The sequence below is a fragment of the Seriola aureovittata genome, chromosome 5 (assembly GCF_021018895.1).
Source record: "Seriola aureovittata isolate HTS-2021-v1 ecotype China chromosome 5, ASM2101889v1, whole genome shotgun sequence".
Taxonomy (NCBI): Eukaryota; Metazoa; Chordata; class Actinopteri; order Carangiformes; family Carangidae; genus Seriola; species Seriola aureovittata.
In genome coordinates this window covers 19,143,062-19,158,853 of record NC_079368.1, presented here as the reverse complement: position 1 = coordinate 19,158,853, position 15,792 = coordinate 19,143,062, and the positions used below count along the sequence as shown (strand labels likewise).

General features: G+C 40.4%; 1 protein-coding gene across 2 annotated transcripts in view; it reads right to left on the bottom strand.

Moving 5' to 3' along the window:
- The window catches only part of dapk1 (death-associated protein kinase 1), an 81,928-nt gene extending 72,155 nt beyond the window's left edge, over positions 1-9,773 (bottom strand). The window contains exons 1-2 of one of the 2 annotated variants that reach the window (XM_056375453.1): positions 9,499-9,773; positions 8,566-8,779 (exon numbers count right to left, since the gene is read on the bottom strand). In XM_056375453.1, coding sequence (XP_056231428.1) covers positions 8,566-8,627 — 62 coding nt within the window. In that variant the 5' untranslated portion in view covers positions 8,628-8,779; positions 9,499-9,773. The remainder of the gene's footprint in view (positions 1-8,565; positions 8,780-9,498) is intronic. The other variant, XM_056375452.1, reaches the window with a different exon arrangement.
- Between the last annotated feature and the right edge of the window lie 6,019 nt (positions 9,774-15,792).

The following is a 15,792-nucleotide window of genomic DNA, read 5'->3' as shown; positions in this document are numbered from 1 at the left end:
GTTTGAATACGACTTTTCTGAGGCTCAACCCTGATGCTCATTGAAGATCCTGTTTTTTAATTGAGCTCAAGATTTGAAACTCAGGTTTTTATTCTGTTGTAGTTTTTCAAAACTCTCTGTCTTTGATGGGCCATGGGTGTAACAGCGAGCAGATATTCCGTCTGTTCTGCTGCAGCCAGGCAAGCTTGAGCCAGAATATATTGATGCTTACAACAGTCATACTTAAAGCCTTCAGAGTATTTTTCAACAATGACCTTTAATCCTGGGGACTGATGATATTTTGCTCATACTGTTTCAATTTAGAGTGTAGAGGCAGCAGTGGGATGTGTTCAAATGAAAACACATTTCAGAAAACAGTGCACAAAACTTCTGACAAAGAGACGGTCTGTGTGCCAAAATGAAAGCATTTCTAAGTTGCATGTGTGGAAAATGTGTAGGAGTCCCTTCCTCGTTCATACTGTTTTAATAATCAAACAAAGACAAAGAAAACAAAACATGAAGTGAGGCAGCAGACGGATGTGTTATAGTAGAGTCAGTGTTTAGTGTCTCCGTGTCTTCACTACCTGCATGCACTGACTGACAGGTGAGTACAACGCTGTCTGACCATTGCTTTGACATTTTGTCTTTAACAATCCCACAACACACCTGCATGGCTTTTCTTATGTATATACATACAAGCAAACATACGACATCCAACATCCTCCAGCTACAGCTCTGATCATCTATGAGGTGGCAAGATTATTTTTTATTTATTTATTTATACACAAACAAGCTGTTGCCGTCTCTGGTTACACAAAAACCATCACCTTCTGTTCATTACAGGATTTTTCAGATAAAGAGGTGGGTGGGGGGGTGGGGGTGGGGGGTTAATGAAAAGCCACAAATCAACAACAGAAAACAGCAGAGTACGTAGTGTTTAATCTATACTCAATAACTCATTACTGTAAATTATGTAATCAAGTTTAAATCAGGTGCCATATCAATGAAACTGCTTCATATTTGCAAGTATATATAGTCTGACATCAAGTGCTGCATCCTCCCAGGGAACTGTCTTCAACTTAAGTGGGCGAGCATGTGTGATAAGAAGATAGATATTCCAAAAAAAACATGGGAAAGAGGTTTACATAACAAACTTGCATCTTCTTAATGTAATAGAAAAGGTTTCCACCACTCATTTCAAACAGAATGAAATTCCTCAGGTTTTTTTTTTTTTTGATTAGCTATTCCAAATTCAACTCCATGTAAACGGCTCCATGTAGACGTACAGTAGGTACAGTTTACTTACGTGCAGTAATCATATTCATTAGTGTTAATTGCAGGAGAAAAGATCATGTGATAGAGTGTTAGGGAGAGTGCAAAAGAAATATGAGGAGGATAAAAGACAGAAAAGAGAAAAGTTGTCTTACTGACAATTACAGCCTCTCTGTTTCCACACTCGACTGCCTGCAGATCTCTCCTAATTGACCACAAAGGGTTATAGCTCCTCCGCCATCCCCAACACACACACACACACACACACACACACACACACACACTCACACGTAAAGAGCATGACACCCCTGCCATTCACCCGCTAACACAGTTGGCAGGGATCCAATTATCCTCCATTGACTGCAGAGATTAATTGAAAATAACTCATTACGCTCCTCGAGGACATTCCAAATGAGTCAGATTTCAATTTGAAGTGTAAGTTGACCGCAATTCAAGGGTGATCACAAGACGTGAGTCGCCAAGGCGAAGATGGACAGACCTTCAAGACATAGAGAGCAACAAAAAGAAAAACCCTGAGCCCTGCAGGAACTGTCCACCTGTGAATTTGCATCATTTTAGAATGTATTTCTCCACTCATATTAAAGTAAAACAAACTGTACACTGTTCTTGCTTTTTACTTTTTTTCCCCTTTTTCAAGTGTTTCTCTCTTTCATGATGATCTTGAGGTCACAGGAATATTATCATGGCTTTCTGACTCATACAGCCCTTACTACTGCTAGATAAAGTTGGCACCAGAAAGAATGAAGCTTATTTTGCTTTTGCACCCAGTCTACTCAGTGCTGTAGTAAGTGTGTCAGCTAAATGACTAATATGTAAATACATGCACAATGGTTGCAACCAAAAAGAGGTGTTATTCTACCATGAGTTTTATCATTGGCCCCCTTCCATATAACTGTCAATTGGTTGGCACCTAATATACTTTTTAGAGACTGGGCTGAGCAGGCCAAATCTTTTGTTATAGCAGTCCTTCCATATAAACTATTCCCAGTTAGACCCCAGTTATTTAGATATTGGGCCGCATTGCTTTTAATTATGATCAATTACCAGTGAAATATAACCTGAAGAAACTGAAGGTTGGAACAGTTTTAACAGGTTTAACCACTGTGTATTCAACAGATAGTTAGTTAGTTAGTTGAGGCCTTAATTGTAACCTACAGATGTCATGTGACAATCAACTGTCTGGGTGTTCAGTGTAGGTGTAGGTGATGCTCTTATCTGCCTGTCCATCAATCCACGGTGGCCTTCACCAAGAAATGTAGGGCTTATCACGTCCTCTGAGCTACAGGGTTTTGTCTAAGAGTGTAACCTTTTTAAAAAGGTCTGATGAAATGGGTACAGGTTAAATCGGAATTGTATTATATTAATCTGCAGTAGCTGCAGGCAAAACAGCCATTCATTTATAAGAAGGTGGCAGCTGTTACAGATTATAGCTGTTTAATTCAACTGAGGGTCAAAACAGGAATTATTATCACATTATTTAGTCTCATTGTATAAGCTCTGCATTTTGTCTTTCTCCAGCAACTATCATTGCTAAACTGCCTAGAATCAATCATGCTCTGAACCTCAGTTATTTTAAGATTTTATTAATAAATCATGGAATAACCAGTAAGTCTTGCAGTCAAAGCTAAATCCTTGGACTCAAAAGCGGTAACAGTGCATTTATGTGACAGCGCTGCTGCTCCCTTGGGTCGAGGGGGGTGGGTAAGGGTGGGTTAGGGTGGGGTGGGTTGAGTGGCAGGCCTCATCAAGGCCACTCCTGCTACCCAGACTAGCCCCTCCACCCAATAATGCAACCCATGGTAGGGGGGTAAATCTAGGTCAGTAGCTGGGGCACTGTCTGCACGGAGTGTATGTATGGCATTAGCTGGTGCTGGTGTGTTAAAAAAAAAAAGAAAAAAAAGGATGTCACAGTTTGCTGGAGTGAATATTCTGTAGATTTATTTTTAATGGTCGGCATAAAGACTACCGGTTTCTGGAGGGAAAAAGAAATTCTGAATTGTACTGCCATTTATTACAGGAAGCCATATGGATGTGTTGCATATAATCCTATTTTGTATTCATGGAAATTTGTCTTTGGGGTGATTTTGCAGAGGAATAACCCAAATTCAGTCCCAGTTTAATGCTTTCTTCGCTCATTTGCATTGCAGAATCCTTTCTGAAATACACCCACCCCTCCTCCCCTAAGAATGGCAGCCACATGCCCAGACAGACACACACACACACACACACACACACACACCTTAGACACAAAAGGAGGGCCAATTGGTACAGAGACACACAAGCGGTCAGATTAATGCAGACTTATGATGGAGGCAGAGCCCTGCAAAATTATGCAAAGTGTACATCTGCCCTGTGGACCAGATGAAAGCAGCACAAAATGCATTCCAGAGTCGGCTAATGTCATCGTTCTCAAGTCAGCCGGAAAGTGGCTGAGTCAGTGGATCTCCAAACAAATGACAACATGGAAACTTAAAAAAAAAAATCAGCTTGGATGTTGCTCTTGTTTTTAACCCGTCTGAGGGAATCCTAAATGACTGCATTCTATGGTCAGGCTAATATAAAGGCTTGTTGATATTCTAGACTCACACTGGCCTCGTAAGAGAGATCAAATATCAGCCAGTGTCAGTGTCGTCTACCGGTGACGTGATGGGGGTTTCTTTCTGTTAACAGCCATGGAAATATACATATGTAATTTGTTTTTTTTGCACATTCCTTTAATGAAGCCTTTTTAAAATTCAGTCTTGATTATTGCAGCTAGTCAGTGTCCCAGATTTTCCTCTATCCCCAAACAACAGCAGAGAGTCGCCTGAGAGTTTCTTGCCCACATTATAATTTAATTGGTTTATTGTTTTTCTATAAAATTTTAAGTTTTAAGTTTAAAAGATTTTAATAGCACTTCGGTAAACACTGAATACTCGTCTTCTTTGGCATGAAACTGGGTATATACGGATATATTAAGGATGCAACCCATGATTATTTTATTTTTATGACTGATTATTTGGCAGAGTATTTTTTTTGTAAATTAATTTCTCTATGAAATGTGAAAAACTGTCAAGGGTGATATCCCGAATCACACAATGTAGTGACTATTGGGACCATACAAAATAACAGGTTTGAGAGCCTGTTAGAAAAAAAATTGTGCCAGTATTCCTCAACTGGAGACTACAGACGCCATAAGCCCTAAGAGTCTTTTTATCCCTGCAGCACCAGTGTGAAACCCATAAACCCTTCAACGATGCTTTTCCCCTTGTGTAACCATCATTTAGAGGTGGCATCAAATAGGAGATCTTCTGAGATGGCAGTAGCTATAATGTCTTCAGTAATTCCCCGCTGATCTCAGGCATGAAGCGAGAATTTTCTGTCAATCTGTGAGGCAATTAGAGAGATCAACTGTGCACAGATGTGGTCAGCGCTTGACTTATTAGAGGAAAGCCTTTGGAGGAGACCAGCAGTAGCAATTTCTATCAGGAGCTGAAGTGGCCATTTTTTTGGACACGGTTCAAAAGGGAGAATTATTTGACCACTAATTCATTTGCTTGGGATTATACACTTTGTTCAATGCAGCTCTGCAAGTAACAACTTGATGCCTTTCCTGCAGGCTCAACAGCTAACCCACTGTTACACTTGCCTTTTGCACCTTTGTAGGGCCATTAAACTCTGGCTAGATATTCAACATACAGTATATATGCCACACTAGGTGGTTCAATAAAGGTTTGATAAATCAAACATTCTGTATACTGTGAAGACCTCAGAGGCCTTAACCTGTGATTCCAGAGGCTACAGATACACTTAGAGACAGGATTAGATAAAATCAAACTGCACACACGGCTCAAAAATGACAATTATCCATTTCTCCTGACTGTATTTACTGAAGTCTGCATCTGCGTAGCTTCTTCCACACTCTCTTCCTCATTATACTGCTTGCATGCTTCACTGTGGCTGGATACTAATGAAGGTTAGATGCTTGGCTTCACCAGGCTTCGGCTCTACCGTGCATAAACACCAAAGCAAGCACCGTCAGTGAAAAGGATAAAGTCACTGCTCGGGTGATTTCCCATTTTCATCATTTTGCCAAATCAAATGGGCCTCATTCCAATTCCAGCCGGAGTCGGGGCTGGAATACAGTCAGATCAAAAGGCTCTCTGTCTTAAAGCGTGCAAGGCTTTATAGTGCAGGTCATGCCGCTGTAATTTAGCCAATGAATAGATAGACTCACAGGCTTTTATCATAAATTAACAATGGCAACTTAACAAAAGTTCATCCAAGTTAATGCACGTAAAAAAAACTTGAAGCGATGTTTGTAAACACAGCACAATAGTAGTGATTGGGCCTCAGAGGTACATTTTTGTGTTCTTATCCTAAACCTCTCCTACTTTTTCTGTGAGGATCTAATTCCAATTCTATTCAGTTTTATTCATCAACGGATGCCAAAAAGTAAAAAGAAGCCTTAAGTCCAGCTGTCAGAGATCAGCAGATGAAGACAAGTGTCAGTCGTGGTATTACAGGACCCAAAAGCAATATTATATTACTACAGCTGTCAACTTTGTGTGATTACAACATAAATAAACTGTGACAGAAATAATGAAGGGATGGTGCAACATGAAGTTAGATGCTACAAAAAAAAATGTCTTGCTAACCTCAGAGAAACATTTAAGTAAAGGAAATTGGCAAACAATTTCTCTTAAATCACTACATGTTATTTGTGTCTGTAGGAGCTGTTCTTGCATAAAAGTCAACTCTAGTTCTCGCTGCAGACAAGGTGCGTGCCTTTACAGCCAATGCAAAACACGTCTCTCCCACAGACATTATTTATTTCTGTTCATGAGTTAATGTATTTTCAAAAGCAGGCTGCTGCTGTATACCAACTCTACCTGTATCTACGAGATTTTACAGATTATCCTGCCTATCAAATAGTAAGTGGGTTATATTTAATTTTCCATTTTAAGCGGTAGTCTTGACCTCCCCACCAAGTCATGCATAACTCCTCTGTTTCATAAAGAAATGAAATCCTTCCAAAACTAAACTTGTGCAATACGCTATCTTGGCTTTTGTCCACTGGAGCACACTCCAAAAACCAGCTTGCATGGATGCCTTTATAACAGAACCGGGATGTTTTCACAAGAAAAGCAAATGGTTACGATATTTCAACACTCCAAATGTTGGAAAATTCTACTATGATGTCAAAGAGCCTGACTTAAACTCTTGTTGTCCTACACAAACCACAATAGAGAATAGATCCCAGAGTTGGAGCGGCGACCAAATGAGACTATCACACTCATGTAGCCGTCTATTTACCTACAGCCAGAAATTCAATCCCATTACACAAAGCTCCCCAATCGTCTCTATTACCAAAGTAGCATAGAGAAGCAGCTACAGCAACTTCAGCTCTCCCCCACAGTGCGGGAAGGTGAGTGCTAAAAGGAGAAGCAGTGTTGCCAGATAGACCCTGGAGAGCAGAAAACAATTGGTTGATTATTACCAACATGAACTACATGTGTCACTTTGATAACCACAAACTCACAGAGATCCATTTCCATGTTTCTGACAGTTACATGAGAAGGTGTCAGTGATCCACTGTGGGGATGAACGCACCTTTACTTGTGTTGTTTTGACACTGTTGATTCATATTTATGAGAACAACACAGCAAATCAAGGGCGTCACTAGCTCCTCAGCTTTTATGTGACCACCCTGCTTTGTAATTTAAGCAACTTTCCGGACAAAAAAAACAACCCAAAGAACCAACACACATCTGTCCTGTCAAATGGTTTCACCTACATTCATCCCCATTGTCAGTATACACCTTCCACCAGTCACACGCTGAGCTGCGATGTAAATTCCCTCTCAGTAAAGACGCAGGATGCTAGCGTCTGCCCCTTCCTGCCATAAATCCTGGAAGAGGCAGCTACAGTAGACACTACCCTCTTCATCACTGACGACGATGCATTATAGGCTGCATTAATCAGAGCCTATCAGATGCAGACAGGGGGGATGCAAGTCCTGGATACCACTCACATATATAGCATGATTGGTTGAGTGAGGTTGTGCATTGGCGTTTGTGTGTATGGACTACTGCCATCTGTATGCAGTGCTGTGGGTGCATCGTGGCATGAGAACATATATTTAGGACTATTATCTGACCGCTCTGGATGTAGTAGATGGGTTAAAATTAGAGCTACAGCTATTAGTTCAGTGATTCCCAACCTTTTCTGTGTGACACACCCCCCACAGCCCAAATTACCCTTTTATCACACCCCTTCCATAGATGGCACGACTTCATGGTATTTTACTGCAGAAAGACACTGATCTGTGTGAATCCATACAAGACATACAGTAATTGTTTGTGTTGCTTTGTCCTTTTTTTTTTTAACCCGCTTTGGTCAAGTCTGCATTTGTAATCCTGCCATTTGGATTGACAGAAACAGGACATTTCAACCATTTTACAGTATCTTTACTTTGAGCTTTTTGTTGTGTTTGTTTTTACTAGTCTTCTGCAGTCTTAATTGACTTACAGCAAACTCGGGATGGTGGAAAATCGAGTCATACCACCATAGTTGGCATATTATTGTGACAGTAACTAAACTAAAGATCAAAATTACTCACATTTGTAATTTTGTTTTCCTCCTAAACACAAGTATGTGGATATGTATTATTAAATAATTTTATTTTCAAATGATTTGAGCTTCACAATGTTTCATGTACCCCCTGGTGACTGCAGATATACCCCCCTGGTTGGGAACCACTGGATAAGCTGATCCACAGAAAATGAATCAGCAACTATTTAGATAATTGTAGTCATTTCATAAGCAGAAAAGCCAAACATATGCTCTTTCTAGCTTCTCAAATTTGACGATTTGCTGCTTTTCTTTGTCATAAGTGATAATACAGTGAATACCCTTGGATTTAGGACTGCATGTCAGACAAAACTAGGGACTATTCTCTGGCACCAAACGATTTTATAGACCAAACAAATAAACTGCAGATTATCCAATAATGAAAATAATCACCAGTTGCAGCCCCAAGTGAGAGCATGCAGTGGTGTTTGTGTGTATGAATTAAATCCATGTGTATGCAGAGTTGTGGGTGCAGCATGGCATGAAAACACATATTTAGGACAATTATATGAACACTCCGTTAAAATGCTGCATGCAACCTAAACATTTATCATCTGAATTTAAAGCTGAAAATTAGATTTTTTTTTCCAATATGTAATCCGCCCTCTGTCTGATACTACAGACATGAAAAGGGGAAGTTCATACGCATTAGGAATAAGAATAAACCTTAGTGAAACTCACCTCCCCAGCTCGTCTCCAATTTCATAAAATTCCTCAACATTTTCCTGGTTGAAAACAGTCATGTTGTCCAGGCACGTCCTCTCCTCCCGTTCAACCCCCGACCACACAGGCTTGTCCACCGACGCGGCACACCGGCTCTTCACAGCGGCACCATCCCTACCAGGAGCCTCCGGTCTGGGCAGGGTTACAGCCAACACTCCTCCTCATGTTAGGGCTTCCCGAACCAAGTGAATATCGCACAATAGAGAAGGAAAAGGCAGAAGCGTTAGCCCTCGACTGTGAAACCTGACTGGCGTAAATTTGGGGGGTGGGCGGGTGGGCGTCCAGTCAACAAAAGGAAAAGCTAACTGACTGAGAAATGAACCTGCACCTCCAGGGCGACGTCACGACTCCTGGAGCTGATCTTTCCTCCCAGTCCCTACTCTCTCTATTATCCTCCCAGGTACCAGTTTGAATTACTGGGCTATAACAGCTGCCAGTTTCAAAGATAATAGCTATATAATCATAAGTATGTCACCACGGGCTGGTTAGGAATGCAAATAACCCCCCAGGAAAGCTTGGTGTAGCCATGGGAAACACGCCAGACCTACTCCTCCTCCTTTGAGTCCAGCGAGGAAAATGACTGCTGAGTAAAGTCATATCGTTAGCCTGTCTTCTTTAAATAATGACCAGGGAGACATGGACAGGTGTTCAGCCCAGTTTCACTGTGTAAAAAAAAAAGTCACAACCCTAAAAAAAAAAAATTAAAAATTAAAGCCTAACCGTTGAGCTTTTCCTAAATGAAAACCGCTGAATATTGCTCTGCAGTCTGAAATATTCAGAATGCTGAACAGTAACGTTAGCTAGTAGGTATGTTTGCCCAACGTTTCTTGGCTCTTTCTGGAGGCGAATAAACTGAGACAAATTGTATGAATACGCTGTGAAGTATCTTACAGTATGCCGGTGTGTGTCCCGCTCTCAAACGTAGCCGAGATTTCATGCGTTTCGTGGGAGCCTGTGACCCAGGTTTGGCTCACGGAACACAAAATGCTGGCTTGAACAGGAGAAATCAGCGTTAACAATGTAAGGCAGTCTGGTCCCGGCGCTGCATTTGAGATCTGAAGGGAAATTGCGTGATACGCGTTGGTGCGGCTCCATTTCAGTAGAAGTCGCGGCTTGGATGGTTCACGTTTTACTGTCTACTGAACAATGTTAAAACCCAGACAATCACAATCAAAAAACACAAAGATTAGATGTTTCCTGTCAGATTAAAAGGCAAATAAATTGGGAATTGTTTGCCACCCGAAAGGTTATGAAAACGGTGTTTTTCCACGAGAATAGTGAAATTACCGTTTTCTTTACACGCCGTAAATGCAGCATTGGTATATGTCAGTTGGTGGAGCTACTTCGGTCGCAGGAGGGCAGCAAAGCTTTCACTTTTATTTTAATCACAGTTCAGCAGAAGAAACCCAGCACAGCTTTTCATTAAGAGGTGGATTGTGATTGAGTTATTTATTTTTGTTTAGAAAACATAATATTCATAAAGCAAAATTCTCAAAATGCAGACCAGTTTCTTTAAATCCAACCAAATGTCATAACTTAACTCAAACTATTTTAATGCAGATTACCTCATTAAAATGTCCTAAAATCATTTCTAGTCATTTTGTGTTGTTTCAAGATACAGATGCTTGTTTTTTTTTCTTCAATTCATGAAAGGCAGGTTAAGATATCCTCACTGCCCTGTAAAATAAAATAATGGACTCTAACACAAATGTCTTTGTATGTTTTTTTGTACGACTTTTTGCAGATTAAACATTTTATTCAGTATTTAAAAATCAACTCAAACTCCAACAAAAATACTGCTCACAAATTAACATATTATTGCATCGGTGGTAATAAACCTTTAACAACATAAAAGAGGCAATGTCTGCTGAATGTTTACTTTTGATACTTTAAGTACATTTAGATATTAATACTTCTGTACATCTACTTAAGTAAAAGTTTGAATGCAGGACTTTTGCTTGAATTTAAGTATTTTTAAGCTGTTGTATCACTACAATTACTCAAGTAAATGATCTGCATACTTCTTTCACCACTGAAAAAAGTAAAGGAGGAATCATCATTGCCTTACTGTATTATTAAACCTACCTTTTCTCACATGTTTAAGGTGTAAAATATGAAAGGAAAAACACCACACAAGATGCAGCATAGGATTCATCATATTAAATCTAAATGGCTGCCTCAGGTGTGAGAATAAATGATTCATAGAGAAACGATCCATCCAAAAGTTATACACCCTGGTTGATTTACTCAAAAACAAACTTTGCAAATTAGAGCAGGAGGCCCCTGTTGACCTTTCACCCTCTGGGACTCATTATGACTTTGATTTGTATTGTACGTGCTCAGTCAAGGCGAAGCGTTCATCTGGTCTGGTCCTTTTCAGACGTCATACTGCATAGATATGTGATCTACACTGTAAATCCCAATTTGCTCACTCAGTTTAAAGTTTACTGAAAATAACTTGCACACAAGTTTAGTTTATTAGTTTAACAGTAAAGTAACATGAAAGTTTTGAGTACATAAGACACAAAATAACTGCATGGCATGACCCTTGTCTGACTGGAAATATATTTCAGTCCAACTTTTTATTATAAACACAACAAAATAATTTTTTTTTGAGTATTTACTTCTATGTCATGAATAGGAAATACATTTCATGATGTAAAATTATCACACAAACAAAATGGTGTGTCATAAATTTGTCATTGTATGTACAAACAATGTTATATATTGGAATTTTAAAGTCAAACTAGAAAATTCCTGGAGAACTTTTAAATGTGCCTGCTGCTTGGTGCGTGTACTTCACTCTTCACATTTCAATCTGGACTGCAGGCCTGTTCCATTATACTGCATTTGTTTCATCCAGGATCACCTAATACATATGAATTAAAACCAAAAATTATACACTTACACTTACAAATGCTAGAACAAATCAGCCCTTTATTTAAAGTTGACCCAATATACAGCAACACTTGCAAAATGCATTCCTTTGAACAGAATGGTAATGGAGTAAATGGGGCAGAAATAAGTGACTGCAGATTGCCTTAAAAAAGGTTCACTGTGTAACTGGTTCTAGATGTCCTGAACAGGCCGTCTCATATTGTAACACCACTTTGGTCCTCAAGAGGCGATAATGAGTCAATCATATAACTTACTAATAGAACTTGAGGTACAGGTGAAACTGATGATCTTCCTCCAGGGCTCCTCACCCTGTGATAGTGAGTCATGTGATTCCCCTCCACTCCTCCACAGTCTTTCCACCAAAAGTCACACAGTGTGACACACCTGCAATGTGAGTGTGGTCAGTGTCAAACCTTCTGGGTTGGCCTCACTTGCTGCAGATGTATGATGTCGGCAGCTGGAGGGGTTTTTCCTCAAGGCATCCTCCTCCTGCAGGCTCTGGTCCTGGGTACACGTAGTCCAGGCAGAGGAGGTGGCTGAACAGAAGAGGAGCGGCACTGGAGCGAGGGGAGGACCAACAGCTGAAAGATAATCAGAGAGCAGTGTGTGAATATAGATCTGATATTCATTAGAGGAAACAGTGATATCTGAAGTGAATCTCACCTCTGGAGACTCTCCTTCCCAGGACAGGAGGCGTTCTTCCTCGTCACTGCCTTGAACAGTCACCTGGGCTGCCTCTCCTGGTATCTGGGAGGGAAGACAACTCGCTATTCCTCCTGCTCTGTCTGGCAGGTGTTGCCAGGAGCTTGGAAATACTTGGCACTGGCTTGAGGAAAAAGGTTTTGGATCAAAAATGAATTTTATGTTTACATGAAATGATAATACACAATGTACTTAATCACAAGCTATGAGACACACACATGTACCTGGGATGAAGTGGTTAAAGTGGAAACCGGAAGGTTGACCCTGCCCTGCAGCTGAGGTGGCTCCTCTGTGTCTCCATTTGTCCTGGATGCGGAGAGAATCCAGCAAAAAGACGTCCAGGGTGACCTGGAGATCCTGGAAGAGGAGGGCCGTCTCCTCTGCCCCATGTGTCATGCTCCAACAGTGGAGCCTCCACTCCTCCCAGGAGATCGTCAGGATCACCTTGGCAACAGTCAGGCCGAGCATCCTGTGCTTCCCCTCCAGCTGGGACCGCTATGCCTCAATGAGACATCAAGCACCTCCGAGGGTCCACCTCGAAGATACTGCGTCATCAAACCAGCCACCATCCTGGAAAGCCAACATACCAACATTGGTAACCCAGGCAGCTGTTTCAGAAGTAGAACCATTGAGCTTCTTTGTCACCTGGAGGGAGGGGGGGTTTCAAATTTTAATATTTGTGTGTGAATTTAGTACACACACACAGCAGTGGTGTGAAAGCAGCTGTAAGAACATAAACTCTGCCTGAGTTACACCTCATCCTAGAGAAACTCCCTGGTGGGAAGCACCTGTTGGGAAAGAATACTAGAGATGGCTGTTGGACAGATCAATCAGTTAGACATACAGTGCATTAAAAAAGTTCTCCCTTTTCTACATTGTATCATTCTTCAATCTTATAAATCGTTAAATTCAATCATCAATGACCAATGCCAGCAAGCTAGCTTTGAATGGTAGCGCAAATGAAAATAGGGGGGCAGCTCTATATACTCTACATGCACACATACAGTGATGCCATCATCATTTATTGCAATTATATAATCATTGTTAGCATTATCATTCTGATCAATGCCATCATTATTTTTTACAAATGTTCTGTTTGTCCGTTTTGCCACCAATAAATAAAAAAATGCTAATGCTAGCTACTAAACAACTAGAGGTATGATAAGTAATCAATGCACACACACTATATAACCAACAAATTGAGTAGTACAAATATGGATATACTGTAAAATATTATTTTTAAGATATTATTACGAATCAGCAGTATGAACATGTCTACACTGCGGGTCTGATTTAATCACAATGGTACAGACAGGTCATACTTTTAAACGTGAATGATAGCATGTTACTCACCTAGACCCTCCTCACTGTCTGGACTCTCTGCCTCTCCGGTCCTGATAAAGACAGAGGGATGCTGAAATCTCCTGACAAATGCACTGATTATACTTTTAGCTAAAGAGCTAACATGGATGCTACTCACAAGGCTAACAGGAAAGTTGCGAGCTCGGCATCAAACCGCATCTCTTTACCCTCAGGAGCCGTCTCCAGCGGTGGAAAGCCGTTGAACAAGGTTTCATGTCGGGAGCGGTCCTTCGGGATGCAGATGAATATCTTCTTCTAGGAGGTTCGGTGATTTCTGTTTCTGTTATGCTAACTTCAAGCTCTGCCGGAAGTTGTTCTTCTTCTTCGTGGGACTGAGGGTAGACTTGACGCGCCACTGACTCACACAGCGTCTACTGTCACAACGTGGTATTACAACATGCTCATTTCAGTAGAAGACTAAAATGCAACAGATGGAGGTCTTGATCATGACATCATCACTGTGGTTCCATCAAACATCACACACGTTGATGGTGTTAATTCATTTTTTTCAACATTTTATAATAAAGTTCTGGCCACATCTTATATTGCACATTTACAGCACAACCAGCAAAGCTGACATTTAAAAAGTAAAGCTACATGTTCTTTGCCCACATTGCAAACTAACTTACAGTTTTGACACTTAAGTTAAAACAAAGACATTGAGTTCAATTTGACTGATGCATACAAAACATTTTGATTTGCTTTGACATATATAAATCTATGATTTGAATTTGAAATGCAATCATGCTTTCCCTTATACTTGCATAAAACTTGTGATGTACAAACGTTTGTATTTACCTATTTTGCATTCAGGTGGCTTTGGTTTTTCTAGAGCCAAAAAAGTGGACACAGGAGCAAGATACAAAAAAGAGTCACTTCTCCTTTTCTCTGGAAATCAGCTCCTGAATTTGTATTGCAGTCAGTGGGTGAGGTGGAGGATACTCACATCACTTTGAGGCTCACTATTCAAATTCTGTAAATGTCTGTGCTTAGGTAGACACTTTCTTGGAAACGGCAGAAATGTGTCTACTGCCAAGAAAGCCGTGATGTGTGAAGACTGAACTATGTGGCTGTGAGGACGAGTTACACAGAACTCTTTCAGAGGAGTTTCTAGAGCTTCTCCCACTCTAGCGATGATGTCATCCACTCTAGCTCTGAACATCCTGTGCAGTACACACCCATTATAAAGTCTGAAACAGCCTAAGACTGGCACAACAAGTAAAACTGCGATTTTGTGTAAAATGTAATAGTTTTCAAAATGTTTCAGTCTCACATACTTGTGTGGGGGTGTTCTCTGACCATGTTAAAATGAAAATTGAAATGTTGTTTGACATTTCATTTTCAAAGACTTAAGCATCTCTACAGAGGATAATATTCAAATGCATTAAACAAAACATGTTGCATTGCATTTGCATGTCACCAGGCTCTGTTGGGGTTAAAAAGAAGATGAAAATACAATATTCTACCAATTTTAAAATGAAAAATGCTTCGTTTTCAAAGACTTAAGTAGCTAACAAAAAATCCAGCACATTGTCTAACTTGCAATAATCAATGTACTTGCAACACAGCCTGATATAGGTCTCTCTCAGGTGCTGTTTTGGTCCTCAGATTATCAGTAAAGTGCAGTCTCATTAGTCATACTGTATTACATATTACACATTACTGTTGGACATGTAAACATGTTCTGCTTGAGCCGTAATAATTCCTCGTCTTCTATAGTTGTGGTGTTTCAGCACAATAAGATTCTTTCAGTATTACACACTAACTGGAAACAGCAGGATGGTGTTGTAAGGTTTGGCTGAGATATCACTGCTGTGGTGTAAAGGAGCATGACACCATCTGCTGGTGATGAACTGCACACATATAAAACAGAATTTATCTGACAGTATAGTCACATTGCTCTGCTCCTGTTCCTGGGTTTATTAGACAGAGATTATGTGGTACAAATTAACATTAGGATTACAAACAGTATTTAATCTTCTATTCTTTTTGTACAGGGCTGCTGCATCCGTAGAGAAGGGCCTTGGCAAGAGAGGTGACCAAGAACCTGATGGTCTGAGCTCCAGAGATCCTGTGCGGAGATGGGAGAAACTTCCAGAAGAAGAATTCATTCCAAGCATCACGTCTGGACTCCCCCAGAAAACACAGAGAAACTGCAGTTGCACAAAGAAAACTTTTTCTTATTCTTAATGGAAAAGAGCACAACTGCGAAGATAGGACACG